The 25,101-nt window shown below is 46.7% G+C and overlaps 1 protein-coding gene across 4 annotated transcripts in view; it reads right to left on the reverse strand.

Annotated features, from left to right (window-relative positions):
* Nucleotides 1–4,044: 4,044 nt before the first annotated feature.
* LOC144934258 (bone morphogenetic protein receptor type-1B-like) overlaps nucleotides 4,045–25,101 on the reverse strand; it is a 48,813-nt gene continuing 27,756 nt past the window's right edge. For 3 of the 4 annotated variants that reach the window (XM_078859934.1, XM_078859932.1, XM_078859935.1), the window contains exons 2-12: nucleotides 17,167–17,385; nucleotides 16,264–16,432; nucleotides 15,135–15,237; nucleotides 14,481–14,586; nucleotides 13,688–13,784; nucleotides 13,023–13,161; nucleotides 12,556–12,748; nucleotides 11,449–11,746; nucleotides 10,879–11,084; nucleotides 10,378–10,508; nucleotides 4,045–9,719 (exon numbers count right to left, since the gene is read on the reverse strand). In XM_078859934.1, coding sequence (XP_078716060.1) covers nucleotides 9,594–9,719; nucleotides 10,378–10,508; nucleotides 10,879–11,084; nucleotides 11,449–11,746; nucleotides 12,556–12,748; nucleotides 13,023–13,161; nucleotides 13,688–13,784; nucleotides 14,481–14,586; nucleotides 15,135–15,237; nucleotides 16,264–16,432; nucleotides 17,167–17,236 — 1,638 coding nt within the window. In that variant the 5' untranslated portion in view covers nucleotides 17,237–17,385 and the 3' untranslated portion in view covers nucleotides 4,045–9,593. The remainder of the gene's footprint in view (nucleotides 9,720–10,377; nucleotides 10,509–10,878; nucleotides 11,085–11,448; nucleotides 11,747–12,555; nucleotides 12,749–13,022; nucleotides 13,162–13,687; nucleotides 13,785–14,480; nucleotides 14,587–15,134; nucleotides 15,238–16,263; nucleotides 16,433–17,166; nucleotides 17,386–25,101) is intronic. The other variant, XM_078859936.1, reaches the window with a different exon arrangement.

Genomic DNA, 25,101 nt, shown 5'->3' on the forward strand with positions numbered 1-25,101 from the left:
AGAAAGTAATAAACATTACGGGCAAACATACGCTTAAGTTTAATACGTTATTTAATGCGTGTTAATGTAATTGAAATTAATAATTTTATATTTTTGGCAAATTTCAATGTTTTTGTTTGGTTTACAAACTGCCATTTTCCGAGCCGCTGTAATTTACTTAAGCCCGAATCTTCCCGGGTATTCGATAAGGAGCCTTCTACTTTCAAAGCGCTCTTACCCGGTTGTAAAAGTCATCTCAATACCGTAGCCCGGGGGACGGCAACCTTTCAAAGAAGAAGAGCCATTTGCTTAGTTTTTGTCTTTGACCAAAATAGTTCGAGCCGCATCACCACGCAAAGCCACTTGTACACAAACATAGTAGCAGGTATACAGCAGATGACAAAATACATTCTGACTTAAATAAACAACATAGGTGATGGAATACACTGCGTCTATTTAGTGTTTTCCTCCCTTAGTCTTTAACAATACAGTTTGGCTGTTGTACATTTTCTTGTCAACAAGGCATTCCATAGCGACCCATACCCTATCAATTATGTTTTAAGATTTAAGTAAAAAAAAAACGGTTGCCACCAAAGGGGACAGCCAAATAGCCCCAAGGAGGGGAGGGGGCAGGTAGCCAGAGCCAATTCATGAGCAATCGTGGCTGATGTCACTGCTCCCCCTACTGGAAGTGGTCGCCAGGCTGGAATTCATGGGGCCAAAAATGTCCAGTGGTGTCCGTCGAGGCAGGCAAACTTTCGCCCGGTTTTACCTTTCCACGCCTCTTCGGCAGTCAGACCGGCTTGCACACATGCCGCCGGATGCTGTCGGTAATGTATGTACAGTATGTTGAACTTCTATCGCACCGTACTTAGCCAACCGTGCTCATCGGAGGTGGGCAACGTCTTAGCCTAATCCCTGGCCAGCTGGCACAAAACGTAATGTGCATTAAACGAATCCACTGCTGGATGAGGGCCTCTCCACACCGTGCGAGTTGTGAGGATCTCGGGGGTTATTTTACCGTTCTTCACCACTCTGCTCAGTGCGCGTTGAAGCCAGGGGAGGCAAAGACGTGGGAGCAAAGGAGTACAGTAGAACAATGTTGTTGTTTTATGCACTGCACATAACGTAGCACAACTCCACAGCCGCCTATGACAACCCGGGGTGCGTTGTGTTCGCACATCCAAGCGCTATCCAGGCTCAGGCCTGCTGAGCTTCCGAGATGTATGCTGAACTTCTTTCGCACCGTACGTAGCTAATCGTGCTAATCGGAGGTTGCGGGGAAGGACAACAAACTAACCCACAGAAAGACAGCTGAGAATTTTTTTTTTCAAAAACTCATCCACGAACAGGAAGACATCTTTCTTGTTGCCAATTGCTTCGCGTGGACCGGTTTTGGGGGGCTCCTCCGAAAGCCCACGCGAAGCTGCGAGTGAGGTCTCCGCTTGCCACCTGGCGGTCATCGGCAGATCCGCACGTTGCTGCGACAGCGTCAGCATTGGCGAGAGGTGGGGGAGGATCAAGTTGTACGGTCCTCTTTGGCGCCGTCACTCCGGTGGTCCGGTGGTGCAATGGTTGGCCGCACGCGGTTGCGAGCTCGATTCTCGGCCACGGCTAACATCAGCGGTGAGTCTCAATTTCAACAACAACCCTTACTGGATATGTTTACAATTAAAAAGGGCCATCATACAACGGTCGATTGAGAATGGTAAAATGACAACTGTTTAGAATGGCTTGTGACTCTAAATACATGTTGTTTGTTGCTCAGCTCGCCGTAGGAATGTGGACTTTCCACCAGCGGCTCAGGACTGTAAACTAGAACACTGTGTCGGTGCTGATATGAACTGGACATCGCTGCGCTTGCTTCCGTCACAACCACGATCAATCAATCCGTGGGCTTGCCTCCCCCCGTGGTGGCCACTCGAGAGAGAGGCGCGACCCCAGCCGCGTCGCTCATTGAGAGCTCCCAGCAGGTGGCAGCGGAGCAGCGCCACCGCAGGGTCCTCGCGGTGGCGCTGCTCCCCCCGCAATTCAATTCTGGCAGTCCTCGACTGACGAACACAATTCGTTCCTAAGACCCGTTCGTAGGTAGAACGGTTCGTAAGTAGGAATACAGTAATCTACTGTATATTTAAATGCACACACACGAAGACTCACGCCCAGCACGAGGCTGACTAATTTACATCTCGCTGAGGATCGCTCAGCTGAACAAAATAGTGACATGGTTCAGTTTGCAAGCGAGAGCTCGCGTTTTAAGTAAACGTAAAAAAACGTCATGGAAGCTGGTTCGTAAGTGCGGGTGTTCGTAAGTCGACGACTGTCTGTACTGTTTAAGGCGGCCGCTGCTGGCGGTGTCCACAGTCGGTGGCTCACAGCACACATTGCGCCGCTTGCAACAATGCAACCGGTGGTCCTGGGCTGACCAGCGCGGTGAAGTATGGTCGAACAACCTCCGTGACCGATCGTGGCAAATGAACGTCATCATTCCCAAGCGGACTGACACACGTATGTAAAAGAATCACCCAGAATGTGTCAGATTTCGTTCCCTCCGGGAAGTTAAGCCGGCTTGCACTTGGTTAGTACTCAGACGAGAGAATGGAAATACCAAGTGGTTTTGCCTCGGCTGTGAGCTGGCCAGCAGAAAGCAAGTACAGGAATTCCTTAATTTGTGTGCGGATCTTTGAGTTGTATCCTCTCATATTTGGCAGTCTCTCCGGGTACTCTGGTTTCCTCCAATTCGCCAAGCACTCGTTAATGGCAAACATCCTAATGCAGTACCCTCATTATCAGGGCCGGCCCGAGGCATAAGCGAACTAAGCGGCTGCTTGGGGCCCCCTGGCCACCAGGGGGCCCCCGAATCGTTTTTTTTTTACAATTAAATAACTTAAACAAGTGATATAAATGAATTAATGAATGAATGAATAAATGATTCAAGACAAGAAAATTCTGTCGACAACTGCTGCTTTGTCACGGCTCACGGATGTCACGGCTCATTGACAATTCGCGTGGGCGCGGGCGCGGGCGCGGGCAGGTGCGCGCAATTGTACGTCACGATAATAAATACGCCTAAGCCATGTCACAAAAAAGGACGTATCCCTCTGGTGCCGAAAAAAGAAAAAAGAAAAGGACCGAGGAGGAGAAAAAAGAGCGAGATAAAGGTATGTTTGCATTATTATTTACAGTATGTTTTGTGCAGCAGCAGCACAAATTGTGCTCACGTCACTTGAGGAAGCAGCTAGCTAGTCATGACTCATGATATTTTTATAAGCCATAAAAGTGGTAATATAACGCACCAGAGCTAAATCCCCGCCACAACAGTGAAATGTTATTAATATACATTTATCTAGGTAGTAGGTGTGTATTTCACGTTGATAGATATCGGTTTAAGTTGGAGAAAACAGCGATGACAAGCTTAGCTAGCATTGCTGTTTGTGTTGAAGTGAATATTCCAGCTTCATAGGCAAAGCACGTGCGGTCTCTGCTTTAAGATCTTTGGCAAGCGATGGTATTGATCTTTATGAGAAAATATACCAAAGCCATGTTAGGTGGGGAGACTTCTGTAATGAAAATAGACTTCAATTTTATTAATATGGTGGCAACTGATGTAGCAGTGCTATCCTCATATTTATAGGCTGCAGTAGATCACCATGTTAATTTTTCACCATACTGCAATTATGCCTCATTTGCCAATAGAATATGAATTGTTAGGTGTGGTGTGGAATTGCTTAGTAATGATGGAAAAATAAACTCATTCTGCTCGATCAACTATGCATTTATGCAATGCTATTTTTTTTTTCCAGGAATTTTTTTATTTTTTATTAATACATAACCTCACTGTATTCGTTTATAATATTCGCTATAACATTATAGTGTGACATTTGTGTCAATAATCTTCTAGCACAGATGAGTCTGCGTGGTGGGAGGGGGGCCCCCAAATCAAATTCTGCTTAGGGCCCCCAAGAGGCTCGGGCCGGCACTGCTCATTATTCTTACTCCTCTCTATCACTTCTCATCAGCAGATAATAGATACACGTGGGGGGGTAAAAAGAAAATGAGCAAACATTTATTATTATTACAGTATCCTTTTTTAAAAAAACTAAACAAAAATTAAGGGTAATGTCAAATAACAGTCTGCAGGCGACTCACACGTGGGGTGTAAATGATGCCAAGGCAAGCGGGCACCAGCAGCACGGGCTTCACACACACGGAGATTCATGAGCAACGGAACTGTACATCGCATTTTACACGGCGTATAACATATTCCAATACTATTCATACAGCAGAGTAATTACAGTATGGGCCCAATGTAACGTGTTGCTTTTATGTGTTAACATATTTATAAGAGGGAGGGGATATATCGTTTATATATACGTCCGTTAATGGTTCACGTTAAAACATGTACTTGATACTTGAGGCAGCATAAAAAGGCATTGAATTAAAGATCCGAAGGCAGCCAAGTGGAAAGTGTGGAGCTGTAGTTGAAAGGGGGATAACAGATGGGGGTTTAAGGCTCGAATCTGAACTTTCACTCCGCTCCACTGCAGTACAGTCATCGTCACATGATCACCCACTATTCATCAAAGCAAAACTGCATCAGGTAAATTAATGTAACGTCAGACACGATCGATAATGGATAACAGTAAGGGCTGACTGGTGGAGCGAGAGATGACGTTTTGACGTGTTGGATTAATATTCAAGCAATAGTACGTTGACATCACTTATCCAGAGATCACCACACCTCCAGATGAGCAAACCCATAATAACCACAGCAAATCAACTTATTCAGCTGTATTTCTTTTTTGTTGATCTCATTAGCGTCAGCTCGCATGCAACAATCATTTCCAGGGATAGTTGGAACGTCTGAAATGTAAGCAAATTCGATTTTGAGATTCAGAAGCTTTTGACACTGGGCTTTGTTCAGGACCCACGTACAGGCACTGCATTGTCACGTGGTTCAGACCCGATGCCCTGCTGCTCAAGGCATTTAAAATGATCAGCCATCAATGCAAGTTTGTAGAAGCAGAGTGATTTGTTGGGTGCCCAATGTTAATGGACAGATACATTCATAGACTCGGGGCTAGATGCCACATCTTGACAAAATGAGCACAACACAATGCCCTCCCTCGGTGATGTGTGTCATTTATGGAGACACCAGAACATTTTAGCCAAAAAGAGCATCAGCCTGCAGGCCCCGCCTCAAATCTCATCAGATGTTTGGTTATCCACGTGGCTGGTCACTCAAAACAAGCGCATGTCGCACAGTGCTGGTGCAGTATATCCCAATAAGACCACCCCTCACAATACAACCGTGACAAAGGAGAGCACTGTGTCTGCAAAGATACAGTCGGAACTTTACGACTTTTATAGGCAATAAAGGATTTGTACTCTGACACCCAGTGGCTGCACCAGAGCTGCCGGATTAATGTTCATCATGGACAACGTTATGCTTTTGTAAGATAGTATATATTTTTTCAATAAACGGTATGCACTTTCTAAGCATGAGCTAGCAACGCCAATGCTTGATTTTAAAGAACACAATACAATGCTGAATATAATAACAAGGTCTGTATTCACATGTAAAATCAGTCAGCCGTTCTGCAATTACTTTCTCTTCTGCTGTATACGCACACACACACTGGACAATTATATCATATTAGTCACTCCTTTTTCAGCAAATGTACTTTTGTGACTCTCAAAGTCCCTCTTCGTGCCTCCCCATAACCCACATATCCAAATCATTTTCCTCATCATCAGGAGCGTGCAGTGTGCAGTTGCTTAATTTTCATATAAGGCAATATGCATAGTACTAAACGTACCCAGCAAAATCTCTACCCAGCAAACATTGTGGTACACACCAAGGGAAAACTCCTTCAGCAGGATACTGGAAGAACAGACATCTGCGGTCAAATGTTGGATTTGAAAGAGCTAAAGGATCTGGCAGAAGTGATACGAGGTGTGGTGGCATTAATGCATTTGGGCATGTTCACGTCCGATTTGATAAATATTGATAACCAAGAAACGTGACCAGGATGAGACTTAGGATTCAAGTTTGAGAATCTCCCAAGACACGATTGGTATAAAACACTCGGCGAAAACATGCCTACGTGTGCACCGCTTAATAGTACATAAAATCAGATGTCACTGAAAGGTTTTCTTTACAAATGGCCAACGTGTTTTTTTTCAACTATTAAATTCCTCCCTCTCCTCCCACCTCGGTCTTTGGAAATGCAGCTACACAAACTGTTATACGAACTATAAACCAATAGTGAAAAAATATACAAACTCTATATAAAATAATACAAGTCCTATGTACATGATACAACACCACGTGGTGCGCACTCATTCATGCCTGGCAGACGAGCGCGGGGGAGTGAAGGCCCCCGCGGCGCTCCCGGAGCCGGTAACCGACTCTGCGTTTGTCCCCCCGCGCATGCATAGGACTACAGGAGCAGGGGGCCAAGGTAAGCATTTCCGTTTCGCTCTCATTCCCGTCTTACAATCGTATTAGCTTTAATAGCGTAGAGTACCATTGCGTGTTGCATGTGAAAGTAAACTTGGGAATTCGTTTGCAATTTTCCACCGCGGGGACCTAATTTAAACCGTGGTCACGTGGTGTGTGCTTCGAGCAATTAAAGACGCAAAAACAAAACCAGCAAGGGGAATCGAAAGCAGGGGGGTGGTGATGTCACCACGGTGCTTGCTGCAGGATAGGTTTTCCTTTCAGAGCACGAGTTGCCAGGCAATGTTGAGGGATTTCCTGAAAAACTGAAGCTCACGACCACGTTGAATCTGCTTGACCGTTGTGATCAGATACTGAATAATTTGTTAACTTGACGGCATTGAATAGTATAGTTACAATGTGGGCACATATACGCACGCACACACTGCACTAACTCCAGGAAGGGTTGGATGTAAGCGGAGTTCGACATCGCAGTTGTATTCGCGTTATTCGCTGTGTGCGCATGTTAACATTTGTAAGGGTCGAGTAAAGGAGCTCAAAGGACAATGCATTATTCAAAGCAAGTGCCAATTCAATACAATTTCAATCAACATTTTACACTCGAACGTAAGTTCACAAAAGCAGGTTGAACAGAAAAGCGGAAACACGTACATACGCACACAAACAGGGTAGTTAGCACAATAAAAATCTGAAATAACAAGAGACCACGACACACATTTGTTTCACAATCCAGTCCAAGGTGAATCGTTTTGCAAGAAGGGTGCTAAGCGCTGGTGCGTTGGTACTGTGTTGCACACACTATTACTGCAGAGCTTCTGAATCTACATTAAAACGTCTCACTCCATTACATCCACACATCCGATTAGCACGCTTGGCTACGTACGATGCCGAAGAAGTTCAACATCCATACATGTCACTCCGATCTCCATTTTGCTCTCGACGCGCCCTATACAACTCATCACTGCAACCTGTACATTCACGCAAATCTCTTCCCCCTGGATACCCGAAGAGACCATCAATGGGCTGTTTTCATCATAAAGGTCCTCTTAGAACAAACCCACCAATTACATAAGTAACCACTCGGTTCCTCAAACTCCCTCCTGTCGCCTCACAAGTGCCTCATTATTCCTATTAAAATGCCATTTGCTCAAACTTTGCTACTTGCACCTACTTTTTTCTGGCACCCTCTTGCTCCGATTTTTTTAATATTTTCATGTGTTTTGTGTACGACCGTTAAATACCCCCTGTGTTAGTTGTGCAATATTCCTGAAGGAACCCTGTAACTCGTTCTCTGCAATATCGATGCACTTGTTGTTTTGTTGTTGTTTTGCTCACGCACCACGGATCGAGCTGGTAAAATTGCTAAGCAACCGGCAAAACGGGATCATGTTTGAAACAAACGAAATTAACTCAAATGCCAAGTTCAACAGTTCACAGAATCATTTAAATGTCTGTGGCCTCGAACACAAATTGCTATTTCGTGCTGAAGGTTGAAAAGGAGAGGGAGTGCACCCACTTAGTTTATGTTGCCACCGAAGCGGGCTGCTACCTGGTGCACACACAGAGGTCACTCGGTTTAACACAGGCTTTCGCGACCAAAATTAGTATCTGTAATAGAGGTTTTTGGGTGAGATCGCATAAATGTGTCTTTAAACCCGCCACCACCCGGCACAGCCAATTAGTAAGGTTTGTCACGTAAGCAAAACGTGACAATTCGTTACTGTGTGCTGAACTATTAACGACTGTGTTGGTTGGTGGTGGGTTTAACAACACATTTATATTGATGCGATCTAACCCAAAAAAAACTATTTTGGAGAGGTCAATCAGCCTCACTAAAGGCCAGTAAACCGACAACAGCTGCTGGAACAATCCCACTGCCAAGCGCCATTCGAGCTCTCACATCGACTAACACCAATTCCAGGGCAAGTGTTCCATGTTGAAAGCAAACGTGTTTTTTTCACTAATGGAAAAAAAAATTCAATAAAAAACAAAAACACTGCAGCAATTTTTTTTCACCGAATGCCACCTCACAAGTTATGTCAAATGACGTTTTCCACATGACAGACCAAACACGAAGCTGTCATCGCCAAACTCCTGGCAGGAAATACGAAACGCAGCTACTCGGCTTGAAGGTGTTGAAACAAAACCCGAGCTCTATGTTGACGTCTGTAATGGCCTTAAAACGCATGACCAGGAAAATGTAATTCAAGTATAAGGTCCATTTCCAGTTTTCAGAAGGGAGTTTTCGTTCGATGCAATGACGATAAAAACAGTTGACCGTTTACAGTGCTGTGGAAGAATTAAACAAAACCCAGAATGAGTTCGGTGTTCACTCGGTGTCACGGAGTACAACTTTTGAATGACTTTCCAATGATTCATGTTTCTTCTTTCGGAAGTTTGCAGGCTTTTGCGGTGATTACGGAGGAAGTTAATAAACAGCGAGGTATTGTAGAACAATCTAAAGGCTACAAAAAAGAAAACGGGAATAAATCATTCAGTCACCATACAGGCATGTAGCCCAAGGTGTTTCCACTAGTGCCCGAAACAATAATCCACTGGAACGAGACTGCGAACACACCAGCACAACTGAGTTGCACGTAGTAACCTCTCCAGCACGGCTATGACTTGAATCGGCGGCGGAAGTCATGCCACCAAAGATGACACTGAAACCAACTGAAAGGCAGGCACCACTTTGGGATTCATCCATCTTCACCGTCTTCGTGGTATCTCTCAACTGTTGGGTTTTTTGTTTTTATCGCAAAGGAACTTGCAGAGGCAGAACTTCATTCAAAAAAAAGAGCAGTTTTCCTTGAACATCCAGCAGTGGACAAATGCAGAGCCGAGCAAAAGCAAATGTTATTTCACCGCACTGTGTGTCAGTGCTGCGTCACATGATCAACTCGCAGATATGTACCGACTGGACCACGCACAATGGGCAGCGGGACTTTAACGGCAACATTTTGCTGATGGGAAAAAATGCTTCAACGTAAAATGTCTTTTGCCCTCCGCTTGAGATCGTGCAGAAAATGCCAACTATTAGATATTTAAATATTAAAACCAAGGGAAAAAATCTTGTAGCTTTGTTATAGCTTTTAAAAGTTAATCAGGTTAATATTGTTTTTGTTTCCTCGGCATGCACAGAGGAGGCGGCCCATCAGATCTTGACATCCTGCGCCTCCGCCATCTTTGCGAGGGTCTTCTTGACGCGTAGGGCGGTGAGCCGCGACGACGGATTGTGGGCCCAGCACTCGGCCATCACCTTCGCCAGCGTCCGCAAGACCTGCGCGCGTGCGGGAGGGGAGGGGGGGGGGATGGATAGGTAGCACGGCTCAGGCACCTGGCACGTTGCAGCGCTGCGTAATAGAGAACGGCTTACGCACGGTAATGTTAGGTGATTTGTAAAGCCCATTGGTCATCGGACTGAGACCATCGCGACTTGCTACAGTTGAGGACCCAGATTTATCACAGGTGGCTGCCCGCATGAGAACCGGGGAGCTATTTCAGCGATCCTAGCTCAGTGCTCCAACTCCAGGTTTTAACTGAAGCTTGGGGGTTGGGCAAGACTTTTATCAGATTGTTTGTAAATGTATTCTCTTGTACGTAACACTACAACAATCCTGAGGTTAAAGAATACGAGTGATGTCATGTCACGGACGAAGTATCCAATTTCTGTGGTGACCCTGTGATGTTAAGATTGGTGCAAGATGACCCAGGTAAAAAAAACGTGGAGCATCCAAGACAAAGTGTGTTCCCAAGCCCATTTGCCAAGCCTGTATGGTGTCAGGTCGGCCTGGTAGGGCTGCTATGGAAACGTGGGCTGAGCTAGTGAACCTAGTTCAAGCCACTGGCTGGTGCAGCATTCATCCCAGTGGCCATGAACACGGGGCATGTTTATGTGTGTAAGCGAAGGTTTATGAGACAGGTTGCGGAGGAGTCACCTCATCAGAGTTCCAGCGGTTGGGCAGCAGGGGGCGCAACCTTTTCACGCACACGGCATCCCGCATCTCCTGGTATGAGGGCTCTGCCGAGGTGATGTCGTGGAAGGGAGGCTGATACTCCTCCACCGTGCCTGCACGGAGCGACGACATGTGACGGCACCAGCCGGGTCAGTACCATCAGCACAAAAAGACGAAGATCCCCCGTATAACCTTATCAGACTGTTGGGGAAAGTGCTGTTAGTGAGCACTATTGAAGGCCGGCACAGGAAAAAGAGGGGGTGGGTAGCCAGCACCACACCCGGCCTTTGTCTCTGCATTGGCAATATTTACACATTGCACCATGTACCCATTTGAGGCTGAGTCGACCTAGGGTAGGCCCAGGATTGGTTCAGATAACTGTCACTGGTGTTGGCTGTGAGCGGGAATCCAACTTGGGCCACCGGGTTCGCAGCACGCGAACCGCTACACTACCGTTCTCCACGAATGCACAAACCGGCACACCTGAGGTCTGTGACAGCTGGCAGTACGCACCAGAGCACACGCAGCGGCGCGCCACCTCCCACAGGACGAGCCCCATGCTGTACATGTCGGCCATGAGGTAGGCCTGGAAGTTGGGCTTGTGCAGTCGCTCGTCCAGCACCTCGGGGGCGCAGTACCGGGGCAGGCCCAACCGCGGTGTCGGCGGCAGGTCCACGTCGTTCGTTTCACTGCGAGGAGCATGAGGCCAACAGCAGCAATTTCCCCCGATTAGCACGTTGGGCTTCGTACAGTGAGAAAGAAGATCAACATACATACCTACGGCAGCAATTACCGCCATGAACACTTCAGTAACCACCATTACCTTGACCACCATAGCTGCCACCACCACAATCTATACCAATCACCAGCACTACCACAATCACCCGTAGCACGCTCAACACACGAATAACAAGTTAACACAAAGGAGCCCCCAAATTGCCGCGTGGATTGTTTAGGAAAATGCTGTTTGCGAGCGCCTCTCAAGGTTGACAGCTACGACACGGCCCTCACGAGAATTTGGAGCTAGCAGCCACCGCCTCGGAGCGAACCCACCTGTTGTACTTGGCCGCGAGGCCAAGTCCGGCGATGACGCAGGTGCCTCCGCGTTTCACCAGCAGGCTGCGTGAGCTCAGGTCCCGGTGCGCGATGCCTGGCTTCCCGCGCGTGCCGTGGATCTCGGTGTGCAGGTGGCACAGCCCCGAGGCGGCCGAGTAGGCGAGTCGAAGGGCACCGCGGCCGTCCACGGTGGAGGAGCGCAGATACTCGCGCAGCGATCCGCTCTCATGGTACTCCGTCACCAGCAGCAGCTGCGTCCACGAACCGGTGCCCTTGATGTCGGCTGCGATGAAGCCTGCGTGATGGACCCAACACCGGTCAAACCCTCATATCTTGCACCTTAACATTTGCACTGTATCTAAATTTTTCCACACATTCGCTTTACCTAGGGTCCATTTATTTTGTCAGCATCTTCCATGACTGCGAAAAGTTCCCCCTCATGTGTTTGTATCTCACGCCACCTTTCTTGAAATTCTCCTTGGCACAATCCAACCTCTGTTGTTTATAGCCCTGTCTTTATTTTCCCCTCTTATTCTATTACGAAGATTTTTTCTCCACAGTCCATTCTCACCAGACTTCCATAGCATCTCAACCTCACTTATTTTAGCTCACCGAGCATTAAAGCCACCCCTGCCACTCTTATTATTAGTGTTGTATAAAACACTCTGGAGGGAGCAGTGGTACAGTGGTGAGCGCACTGCGCTACGAGCATTGCCATAGTTCACATCCACGGTCAGTAATAAATTAACTGGTTCTGGCCCTCTCTTTCACCAACCCACACTGACCGGTGCAATGCAGTATGGTAAAAAAAATCCTGCACGACTAACACGTATGTATCTTGAACTTCTTTCGCACTATACGTAGCCAACCGTGCTAACCAGAGGTGCGGGAATGGGGAGGCCTTCAATGAACAAAGGGCTGCACACTACATTATATAACTCGATTTTGACTGTCCTGTACTACCCGTACAGGACATGATCCGTCGCTGGACACCCAGGTCGAGGGTTCTGCGCTGGTGCACACGATTGTGAAGCTTCGGTAGTTACAGCAAAGCCTTGTGAGTGACCTTGAGGAGTGCCCTCGTGACGCGACTCTGCCGCCTACCTAGGATGTTTTCGTGCCGCATGAGCACCGTCTGGTAGATCTCCGTCTCGCGGAACCAGATGGCCTCCTCGGTGGTGAAGAAAACCTTCACGGCCACAGTCTCGTCACGCCAGCGGCCCTGCCACACCTCGCCAAAGCGCCCACGCCCAATCTCCCGCACCAGCGCTATCTGCTTCGCGATCGTCCGCTGCACCTGCGGGGAGAGCCGAGGAGGTTTTTAATCGCACGTAATTTAGTAACCCGTCCTCAATTATCATCATAATAACAATAATAAACAAGCATTTCAACAGGAAAGCAAAACAGACAAATCCAACACTTTCTCTAAATGACGAGGTAGCCCATCACAAGAGGAAAATGCATGAAGGGCAGGAAACAAATGCCTGATGGGATGGGCAGACTTTTAATTCCTTGGAGTTGTGTGTCATGTTACAAGTGGGTATCTTTGCGTGTGAAGCCGAAGTAGATACCAGTAGGGGGAGCCCAGAGCCGCTGCCAGAACTCTGGCACTCCTCCAGGAGATCCTCCAGGGTGTTGCCGCGGGGAATGATGAGCTCATCACGCTCCGGCCACTTCTGTCCTCTGCGCCTCGCTTCCTGGCGCCTGTATCTGCGCGCACGCATGCAGAGGAGAGCACGTGACCGCACAAGCGTTATCAATGGCCAACAAAAATAAAACACACGAGCCGACATTGTGCAAACCCACCGAGTGATTGCGACAACAGCAAAGGACCAACGCGTGCCCATCGCTCAGCAACTGCCTCCATCACATTCAAAAGTCAACGGTGGCAGAACTCGGACCAGACCGGCATCTTCATTAAAAAAAAGTTACAACTTTACACAGGCCACAAATAGGCAGATTGTCTCGGAGAAGGCTTACGAGTCTGACGTGTGGCTGCAGTTGATTCGGCACTGCGCTGGTGGTCGCCGTGCTTACCACACGTGACTGCAGAGATTCCCAACACACAGCCGTCCCAAACCTGTGGAGAGCTGCCCCTTACGGCGCAGCTACAAGGCGGAATGAAAAGGCCGACTGAACTCGATGACGCAAAAATCTAGAGGATGAATGGATTTTGATTCCATTGAGCTGTGAAGGCAAAATCAAGGAGAGCAGAGAAGGGGTGGGGGACCCTCACCGCAAGTACATGAAGACGATGACAATGACAAGGACGATGAAGCAGATGGCAGCGGAGATGAAGAGGGCCAGGCGGTGCACGCTCGAGTCCAGGAAACCTGGCGGCACAGCGGTGGTGGCACGCGGGTCAACGGGTCCCGAAATTTTCTCGACAAGCGCAGCACCACAAAACAATGAACCCAATGGGAGGGAACACAAACAGAACGAGGAGGGAAAACATCATAATGGCAGGGAAAAAAAGAGAAATTGTAATCCAAGACGCAACACAATGAATGCCTACAGCATCTGATGGTAATCGTAAAAAAACTATATTAATAATATAGTGACGTTCATGGCGAGTTAAAATAGTTTGGCTCGTGCCAATGCAAATCCGACTAATACGCTTGCCAATGAGCACTGATAAATTCACTACATGATTACGTGTACAACTCTTTCTTCCTTCTGTTTAAGATGAATACAACTCATATTTTACAACTGTTACAATATAATCAGTCCTTTAACCTATTCAGGAAAATATTGAGTCTCAAGATACCAATTCTTTAGTGATAATTTTGTAGGTGGAAGGAAAATTGGAAACCCAGAGCAAACTCACACACAAGTGGGCACAATGCTAATAAATCCACAAATGCAGATTATACAGATTCTACTACTGTCAGTTTTATTATCATGGCTAGTTCACTTTCACGATGTGCGCTCATTTCAGCAAATAAAATGGCATGCAAGAATGTTGTAACCACCCGAGTGGCAAGCATGTGGGTTGAGGAGTTAGGGGTAATGTTGCTATGTCCACCCACCGATGGAGGCCCCAGGTGGCGGCAGCGTTGGCCGTAGCTCCTTGTTGCAGTAGTTGCCCTCCACGCAGCACTCGATGGTCCTGCGGAACCGGGACTTGGGGGAGTCCTGTCAAATGGGGCCCACAAAAAAAAACTTCACTAAAAATGCTGCTCAGAATGGGCGGCGAGGCGCAAAACAATGATGGCTTGGGCACAAAGTCCTGGCACGCCTCCTGGTCTGGTTCAATGTTATTTTTTTTGGTGGCATTATTTTTGGAGTGGCGCAGCCATCTTAACATCTCCGCGCCTACCGACGTATGACGATTGTTTAGGAGGAAGACATCAGTACGCACATACTGGAGGCTGCGGGGGAGTGGGAGGAGGGCAGAGGCTGGGTTGAGCAGTGTTGGCTGGCCCGAATGAAAACATGAAAAACGAATTCTTGGTAAAAAAAAGAAATTTAATGATATAATTGCACATTTTGTTTGTAACTAAAAATGAATTGTTGAATTGTGGTCCCAAATTATTACAATTCGTTGAATTACAGGATAGGTGAAGCATCACGTGGCGACTGTCTACACGGATCGGCTGAACCCTGCGTGCTGGGGCACGGGGCGTTGCTGCGTGGGCGATGGCACCGTGGTTCCGTGGGGGCCACGAGGAGGAGGCTCTCACCCGGCACTGGAACTCTGAGCCCTCGCGCTGGATGCACCCGGCCGTTGTGATCACCTCCCCGGCGTCGTCCTCCTCCACGATCGTGAAGCAGTAGCCGCTCGCCCTGATGTCGGCACACAATTGATTATAATTGAGCACGTGTGGTGTTTGTGCTGTGCTAATAGCGCGGCACCATCACGACGGAAGACGCTATATGTTTCACAGACACAGTCTGCAGTTGTTTCCAAGTCAAGGGGTGCTGTTTTCTTTGTGTAATCCCAATTGAGTAATTGCTAGGCAATTTTAAAATTTGGCAAATTTTAGACCATTACGCAGGTACACAATGGCCTACTATTGGAAAGTATTTATATAGGTGAAAACATTGTTGGCTTGGCTCATAACACGTGAAACACAAAAAATATTTTTGGAAGAAATGAATGTCTCTACTTATCCAGGAAAGTCTCACCGAGTCTCAAGACTCAGTTTCAGGCACTGTGGACACAGTTAGATAATTCTGCAATTTTTACGTGTGGGAAACTGGGGTAGGTGGAGAGAGCTCATCCATAAGAGAGGAGAGCTCCCATATCTTGCAGAGATGACCTCACCTCACCTTGACATTACATTTTTCCGTCTGCCGGACCCCGTGTAGGCGTTTGTAAAGTTGACAACTCATCTCCAAGGCAACCACTTTACTCATGCGAGTACCTTTTCAAGTGTCTATATAAAACACGTGTTATGAATGTAATCATCCACTACACAGAACCAGATTTTACGCTTACCATAACCGGTTTTATAGGCGGTTGTAAGTACGTTCCCTACTTTACGAGGTGTTCAGACTCAGAAATCTATAATTGAATACCTAACATCAGTATGCTCATTCGTGTAACCAAGCGATTCATACCTAAAGAACTGAGCGTCAAAGGAAGCTGCACATGAGCTGAACATGACTTTTTATCATCCCAAATAATCGTCTCTCCCACCGACAGAAGCTACGCAGAGCGGCGCATCATGGCCAAACGGCTGTGCTATCATGTACAAGCATGTATTTATACACCTGGCCGTAAAGATACATTATCGGCGAATTAAAGGAGCCTGTGGCGTGTTTGACGTGAGGATCGCACGGCCCATGGTGCCCAGTGCCACTCCTCACCTGCAGGTGTTGTTGACACTTTCCGGAGGGCAGTGCTGGCTGCAGTAGCACAGAAGGTTCCTGGGCGGCTCTGGGATGTCTCCGTCGTCAGTCCCGGCCGCGTCTTTCTTGCCATCTGCTTTGCCCTTGGCCCCAGCTCCCAGCAGCAGGCTGTCGGGCCGCTCGGCCGCTACAACCACCAGAGACACACGCCGCCCGTTACACGAGTCCTAGCCAATACCACACATTACACACGTCCTAGCCAATGCCACCAAGTTACACGCGTCCTACAAATACTGGAGACACGCCACTCGTTGTACACGCCCTAGCCAACATTACCCGTTATACACGTCCTAGCTAACGCCACCCATTACACACGTCCTACAAAAGCCGGAGTCACGCCACCCGTTACACGCGTCTTAGCCAACGCCAACCAAATGTAATATTACATGGAGACTTGGGCTGAGCTCCACTGAAGATGATGGTTTAATCATAAACAGCAGATGCCCAGATTTGAATCCAGGACCTCAGCTGTGTCGGCTCAGTGCTCTGAACCCTGAGCCACGTACCTCATGGTTGCTGCGAATTCGCGAGAATACCGTTGCTCATATTTCAGTGCACAGCTGATTTCACAGCTCGTGACTCCAGGAAATGAAAATCTCCTTCGTTGGTCCATTAAGAGATACATTAACATACACTCTGCATAAACGAAGGGGCAGCTGTGGGTACTTCAACAATCCACCGGGCACAGTGGTAAGCATTAAACAATGTGCTACCGGCTTACCCAGCGGCTATAAACGATAAAGACAACGGAGCGAGCTGTGTTTTTAAGGGACCCCACTTTCCCCGCGTTGGTGTCGCCTGCGGGCTTCCCACTCCCAGTTCTCCCTGACACGTTTGTGCGCATCAGCCTCCGGGGCACACCTGTGGCTTGCAGCGCCAGCACGGCCAGCGCGACGGCTCCCACGCTCCACGCTCTCCACCACACCCACATCTTCTCCTCGGCAAACCTCCAGCAAAAACCTTGCAGCTCCCAGTGACACTCTGTGCGGCGGAAGTGCAACCCAGGACGGAAATACTGGTGGTGCTTCTCGGTTGAGTTGTTGTACGTCCAATTCTTATTGGGAAGCAGTCACTGGGTATCTGTACATGGTAAGAGAGAGGGGAGGAAAGGAGATGAGAGATATGGTTAATTATTCATAATTGTGGACGAACATTTTTCCCACAAACAGAGTGCGCAAAATGCAACGCGCGCCTACCTGCATTTAGCGCAACCTGCGAGTGCAATTGTGATGCAAACATAATAAGCAACGTGCCAAAACCAAGTAGGTGACGTGACACACATGGATTAGTAAGGGACACCAAGAGGTGAACCCTATGAAGAAATAAATGTACACAGTACTCACTGGGGGGTCTAAAAGCTTGCGAGTTCAAATAGCACGCTCGACTCTCATTGTCGAGCCATCACGGGGGAGCCAACGAAGGGCGCACAATCTGATTGGAAGGTGGCGAACTACTCGAATCAGATTGGTTAGAGTAATTTGTTTGGAAGAGCCTAGGAAAAACTAAATGCAAATGAGGGGGCGTTTGGAAGACCAGGTACCTGTTGTGCAGGCCCTCGTTAGAGAAACTGACCATTCCTCCAGTAGCACACCACGGGTTGACACACCTGTGTTTTTTTTTTACAGCAATCGTGGCTACAAACCATCATTACCTGGCAAGGTGCGGATACGGTTCTGCGCAGTAATCAATGCCTATTTGTGGAACTTCTAAAAACACATCTGACACGGCCACTACCGTACAAGCAGGACCACTCTTGGTTTACGTTAGCCCAATGTATGTTGCACCCTGTGAGGGCAATCCCACACTAATGTGGAGTTGACAGTACCTCAAGAGAAATAGGTTATTCACGGATGGATGTAATTTAAATGCAAAATGTGGAGCTATCAGTCAATCAAAGAGGTATTGAGAGCTCTAATAAGAGCTGGGACCCATATACAACGAGTCCAAGTGATAGAGCCAAGGTGAAAAAAGCTGTATTGCGAGATGTTACAGGCTGACAACATTATCTTGTCCACAAGTCCTTGGAGCGCCGCAGTATTTCTTGTCAATCTGATGGCTTCCTGCGGTTTTATGTAGATTTCCGTAGTCTCAACAAGGTCACACTCCCTGATGCTTACCCTTTGCCATGCATGGACAAATCTTGGATGTTCTTTCTGGAGAAAAATTATTCAGCACACTAAACTTATTGTCAGCATTTTGACAACTTCCCATTGATTCTGAGTCTCGACTGTGGACAGCGTTCAGGACCCCCACAGGGGTGCTTCCACTTCAATTGTTTGCCTATGGGGATACCAACATCACTAGCCACTTTCCAGCAATTAATGGTGTCAGCATGAGGTGCACTGCAATTGGACGCGTTTCTTAATTTATTTAGAGGGTTTTTTTTCCAGGCCTTGGAAAACGAATCTCAAACAGAAACCATCTAAATGTCACTTGGTTCAGGCTTCAGTCCGCTACTTGGACGTCATCAGTCCTTGAGGGTTGTAACAGATCCTGATAAAACCACTTGTGTGCAAAACTGGCCCACACTCCAACCACGGTCATGGAAGTTCAGAGATTAATTGGCTTTGAATCATATTATTGGCGCTTTTGTGCCACATTTTGCTACAATAGCAAAACATCTTAATGCTTAAACAGTGAAAAAAAGGCAATTCTATTGGGGGTTGATCGCAGCGGTGCACTTCGGGCAACGATTCCGACCGTTATTTTTACAGCTGCAAATTTACAGGATGTACAGATCATACAGCACTGCAGTGTTCTTTGCGCATTGACCACCCATCAGGGCAGTTAGCCAGATTGGATAGAGCACCTACAAGTGTTGTTCACCACAACTGGTTACGTCGTGCAAACGCTGCCGCTCTTTTACGGCTGCCTCCATCTGAGTTGTGTGCATGTACTGCAGGATCTATAATGTGCAAGTCCTTTTACATGTGTATACGTGCCCTGTTGAAAAAAACCTCCACGCTTCAACCCGACTCAATTGTGACTGTAAACCGAAAATTCTATGAAAAAATTATAGATTGTGATTTTTAGGAAACTGTTCCTTATTGAACGATAAAAGCAACATCCTTTCACCAACAATCTCAGCAATTGTTGAATACAATTTTAATCCAGAGAACACAATAAGTGGTCACGTACTGCAAGCCTGGGTTTTGCTTGCATGGCAAGTTTGGTTATTTTAGCTCCCCTCCCCTCCACCCTCCCGACCCCAACTACCCCCCCCCCAATCCTAGGCCTGCAGTAAAAGGCGGTGTGCTATGTGCATCATAATGAAAAGAAAAAAATATATGTGCATGCCGAACATGGGCAGGCTTCCTAATCAGTTAAAAGGTCTGGCTGGTTTGTGTATGTACAGACCGCCGGACCAGCTAGCCGTGAGTAACAAGGCAGGCGCCAAAACGCAGACCGTTAGAGCGCTGCTATTAAAACTTGAAACGGCCTTACGTAATTGGGCGAGCAAATCTGACCCCGCAATCCTGGGAGGAAGCTGAGAAATCTAGCTAAACGGCACACAACGGGCGTCATTTAGCTGTAACCAATGTTTCCTGCGGAAAAGGAATGTAAATGAGCACCGGCCCAGCAATAACGACTCAATTTGGTAGAGAAGTGGTCGTAGCTTAATACCAGGAGCACCCAAAGAAAGTATATGCTCATTATCATCTTTACAATGACGCACATAAACCAATGTAATAATAACGTCAATTATTTATCCAGGAGAAAGCCGAAACACCGAGTCTCGAAACTCATTTTTAGAACAACACTCCCCTTTGACCAATTCCATGAATGCGAAGAAGCTGAAGTACTAAAAGGAACCCAGGCAGACGCAGAGAGAACACACTCCAAGTTCCATACAGAAAGGTTATAGCCACGGTGGACGTAAACATTAGACAGAGCTTTTAGAGCCACCAGTCTGCCCCTAAAGTGCTGATTCGGAGGCATGTGCCTCATATGCAGTATACACGCAGCATATTCAGTACTGTATACACACATGCTCGCTCGCAAAATTTGATAAACTACTCAACCAAAAGTCTTTACAATTTAATCTAGTTTAGTCCTATTATTGGTTCTTTCGGTAAAGTCACGTAGAAGGGAAATAATAAAATAATTAAAATAAACCAATTAAATTCTCACGACTATTTTCTTGCTGTGGTTTTCACACCTGATGATTGCTTGTGTTGCAATTGAAACGTCGTGAGAATTTTATTGTTATATTTTTATTATTTTATTACTTCCCTTCTACGTGACTTTACCAAAAGAACCAAGAATCTGAATCCCTGCAGTCACGAAAGCTTTAAATCGAAATTTAATTTAGTCCTTTCAAAAGGAAAAGGAAATATATGTAGTCGAAACACAAATGCAGATCTCCCAGTCCATGTGCGACCACAGTAACTTGGATGTATCATAACCCCCCCTCCCCCCCCCATGCAAAAACATCAGAAATCAACCGGTGTCACGACGTTCCTTCAGCGCAGCACCGCTGCACCTTGGAAAATGTTGGCAATTTTAATTCCACTTGAGAAACTGGCAAACACAGACCTACAGTGAAAAATCATCAGCTATGGGCTTGTGAAAAAATAAACACTGGACGGTACTGTGTACTTGGCTGTACAGACTGAGGGAAAGTGCCGTTGACAAGCACCAATTAAGGATGGAATGCTACAATAAAGCTTTCAATTCCTCAATTCTGGCTGTACTGTAATACAGGATACTCATTTTAGGATCAGTCAAGCTCGGTGATAACCACTTCCATTCTAGATACCACGCGCGTACTGGTGTTGTGTATGACCAGTAATCAAACCCACTATGGTATGATGTATCACAGTGCACTCACACTACACATCACATCATATTCGGAACTTTTCAGGATTATTTAATTCTGAATTTCACATGTTAAATGAGTGATGTCAATCAATGCCATGCAACACCATTCTGGTGAGAAAGAAGCCGATTAGATTTACCCTTTTTTGAATAATCTGAAGAAGAAAAAAATAGGATCGCCCAAGATTTCATATCTAGACCCGATTTTGAGATTAATCCGGGAATGGAGAGCACATCCCGACATTCCACACGTGTATATGCATACATACAGCAAGAACGTACAACAGGCATCTAATATAAAGTTAAGACTTTGCATTACAATTACTAAATTAAAAGTATAAAAACCTTGTGGTCGCAAGTCATTTTACGCTAACTCAGTACCAATAGACATTTAAACACTGTGCCTCCCTTCACAATCCACTACCTAACTCACGGTGATGGGCGCCAATGCTGGCTAACGTTACACTCGGCACCTACAACATAATCTCGTTACGGAGCCACTCTCCTTTCCACTGGGCCAGCTTAATTACTGCACTCCTTATCTGCCTGATCAGTTTTTAAATAAATGCCTAAAAGCATATCCCTTTACACGTCAGCATCACTAAACCAAACACCATCCAATACTTGGAGGATAAAGCAGGTTCACCCCAGGCCTCTTGTATTCTTGTGGCCTTACATTGCTGTTGTTCAAAAAAATAACGATTAAGTGTTTTACATGCACGTGTATCTCGCAACGCTGTACAATCCGCAACACATGGAGGTGCATATACATTTAAGATGTCGTAAGCCAATTTAATGAATGTTTATAGACGTGGGAGGAAATTGGAGTACGCGGAGAAAACCCACACGCTCGTGGGGGCAACACTATCCCATAACGTGGCAAGCCAGGGTATGGCACCCTTCTTGACGCCCATGGCATGAGAGTTTCATAACACTTGTGCGATCCACCAGCCCTTGCCTCCACGGTGCTGGATTACAGGGATGTGCCACTACCACCGAATTTTAGAGGGTATTTGGCCTACTCTTCGAGGATTAACCAGATGTCCTGGAAGAGGTCGGTGTGTCCACATTCTACCCCACCACACGCAATCTGCCGATTGACTGTGGCGTACCCATTTTTTTACTCTGCGTGGACAGTGGGTGGGGAAATTTGAGAAACTTAGCTATTGTTTCAACTACCTAGCCATGAGATGGAATGGAACCGGAAAACTCTGGTTTGTAAGTCCAGTGTGCTTACCAATACACGCCGGTGGCAGGTCCATTACATGTACGCATGTTTATTAAACTTATTTCGTGCCGTACGTAGCCGACCGTGCGATTCGGTGGTTCAGGGGAAGGACAACAAACTAAACACAAAAAGTGCATATTATACAACAGAAGGCAAGGGCTGTAGCTGTAACATCGCTCATTTGCTGAAGGAAGGTGGGCTGCCAATCCTGAAAACATGGGTGCACATCCTGGCCAGGGCTACCAATTGACTGAACGATCATTCCCATACAGGAGGTGAATTGAAGGCTGTGGCCAGGAGATGGCAGGACAACGATGGGTGGAATATAACCGTGTTGGGCTTCGGTATGTGTTGTACTCTGGTACGTGTGGGCTTCATCCGAGTGCTCCAGCTACTTCCCACATGGAATTGGCCAAACATACCAGTGAGGCTTTCCTGATTAATGCCCATAATTATTATTATAAATACTACAATCAATTGCATGGGAATCCAAGTCAAACAATTGATCCTTGCTATAGGAATACAGAATTTCCAGTGGACATGAGGCAGCAATATTCCACAATGAACTACTAATAAGCTCTGAAATGAATGGCAAACAAAATCTGGTGCCAGCACCTGCAATTAAACCATCACCACACATTGAGTGTGGGTACGCACTCGGGGAAAATACTTCACAACAGTTACCAGTTTTTTGTAACAGGGGGGCAAACATATTGCAAATGCACATAATGTTTGCAGTCATGCGGTTTGGTCAAACATCATTTCAAATATGATAGTAAGAAAACAAAAAAAGATTCAATCATACATGCAAATTGTGCAATTATCTCAATCACAGCCAAATTAGCTTAATTTCAAGGCAAACAGTGTTATACCGATTTGTTACAAAGATTTACAAGACCCGTTATCTGCCTTGTTTTTTTACCCCATTCAATGGAAGTTAGTGATCTTTAATCATTACCAAAACAATGAAAAGCAGGAAATTGCAATAATTGCCATCCACCAAACAGCACAGCTGTATCCGAGTATATGGGCACACAGAAAATAAAATTCTTTAAGCAAGCAGACAAGCATGAAAGGGGCATACAAATCTCTACAGTTACCCTCTCCCGGTCACATTCATGCTCTGTTTACCACGTGAAATATAAAACCTTAAAGCAGCAGACATTCCTACCGAGCACACTAAAAGTCACTCACGCCTCATCACAAAGTGTATAGGCGTTCTGTTTATTAACCAACAAAAGCACGAATATAAATTTCAAAGCATGTTTATGAAACACGTCTAAAACATTAAAAGAATGAAAACATGTTGTGTGCGCGCGCACAGACGCGCGCGCCGGCTCTCAAGTACAAAATGTGCAGCAAAGATGTTCACGCAAGCGTGGCGTGGCTTGCCCAGCCGTAATCTGCCAACCTGTCAAGCCAGACGAATGTGGCTCCAGCTCAGAGACATTCCACAACAACTTAGATTCTCTGCGAAGGAGGAGAGGAAGAGACAAACGCGCTGTCTGGCTGCTGGCGACCGTGCCCCCCCCCACCACCCCCCCCCCACTTCGCCCCACCACCGACCGCTCGACGCCACCGCTCTCGAGACGTTTCACGCCGTTGGACGAGCGACGACGCTGGATTAACTTGTCAGAAACCAGGAGGGGCCGTGCAGGGGGACGGACGGGGGAAAGGGTTACAAAGAATCCGTCAAAGTCCACTTGCCATCCTTTACTGCAAAAATGTCACCGTGTAAACTTGTGCCGAGCGCAAAGCCACCAGGCCTTATTTCTGTCCAAGCACAGATGTGTGTAGGTGTGGATGATTTTAATTATTTACATTTTTGGAATTACACACGGGAGAAAAATCGTCCCCTACTGTGAAAACTTAGTCGGAACCTGGTGAAAAAGTCTGGCGACTTAGTGAGGCTTTCCTGGGTAAACAAGGGCGGCAAAAGTGCAGCTTGGCTCATTCAGATTGGGCGGCTGGTTGCATAATATACGAGAAGCGATTTATTTACTAAATTTGTGTTAAATGACAATCTAAGGTCACCGGACATGGTGAAATGTGCTCAAAGGGGTTGGAACAGTTTTAACGTGCATTCGAACAAAGGCAATTGTATAGTTGAATGAAGTTAAATGATTCATTGAATAAAAATAAACGTAACACTTTAAAAAGAATTGTTATCAGTTAACTTTAAAAAAAAACAATTTTTAACAAGTGACGTTTGTGTCGAGCCTTTACGGAAAATTATTATGGAAAATTTATTATAATTCCTTACGAGCAGAGAACAATCCAACGGTTTGAACGCCACTCTGCAGGGGATCAAATGCATTTGCCGACGCTTGTGCACTTTTGCTTAGACGGGAGACAGCCAAGGGAAGGTTAGCAGTTCAGCTGTATTGCGGAAATGTTTTCCCTTCCCCATCTTCAATACGCTGCCGACTGGAAAAAAGGAAACTCAACAATTTCAGCGAGGATTTTGTTTCATTTCATGGCTCCGTTATTTATATATATTGCATGCGCATTCCTACTCATGTCTGTGTGCAATCCCATGCGCACCCCCTCCCAATGCCACCACCTCTCTCTCCCCCCACCACCAACCCCGCCTTTCCCCCTCCAAAAGCAGGCTCCAGACACACCGGCACCACCACTATTGTTCCACGGTCCAGCCCGCCCGCCTCCCTCCCCCAACCCTATGCGCAGCCAACCTCTTTCCCCCCCCCCGCACCAATCGTGCCTCAATCAATTACCTCCTCCTGCAGCTC

The sequence above is a fragment of the Lampetra fluviatilis genome, chromosome 9, assembly GCF_964198595.1.
Source record: "Lampetra fluviatilis chromosome 9, kcLamFluv1.1, whole genome shotgun sequence".
NCBI classification, from domain to species: Eukaryota; Metazoa; Chordata; class Hyperoartia; order Petromyzontiformes; family Petromyzontidae; genus Lampetra; species Lampetra fluviatilis.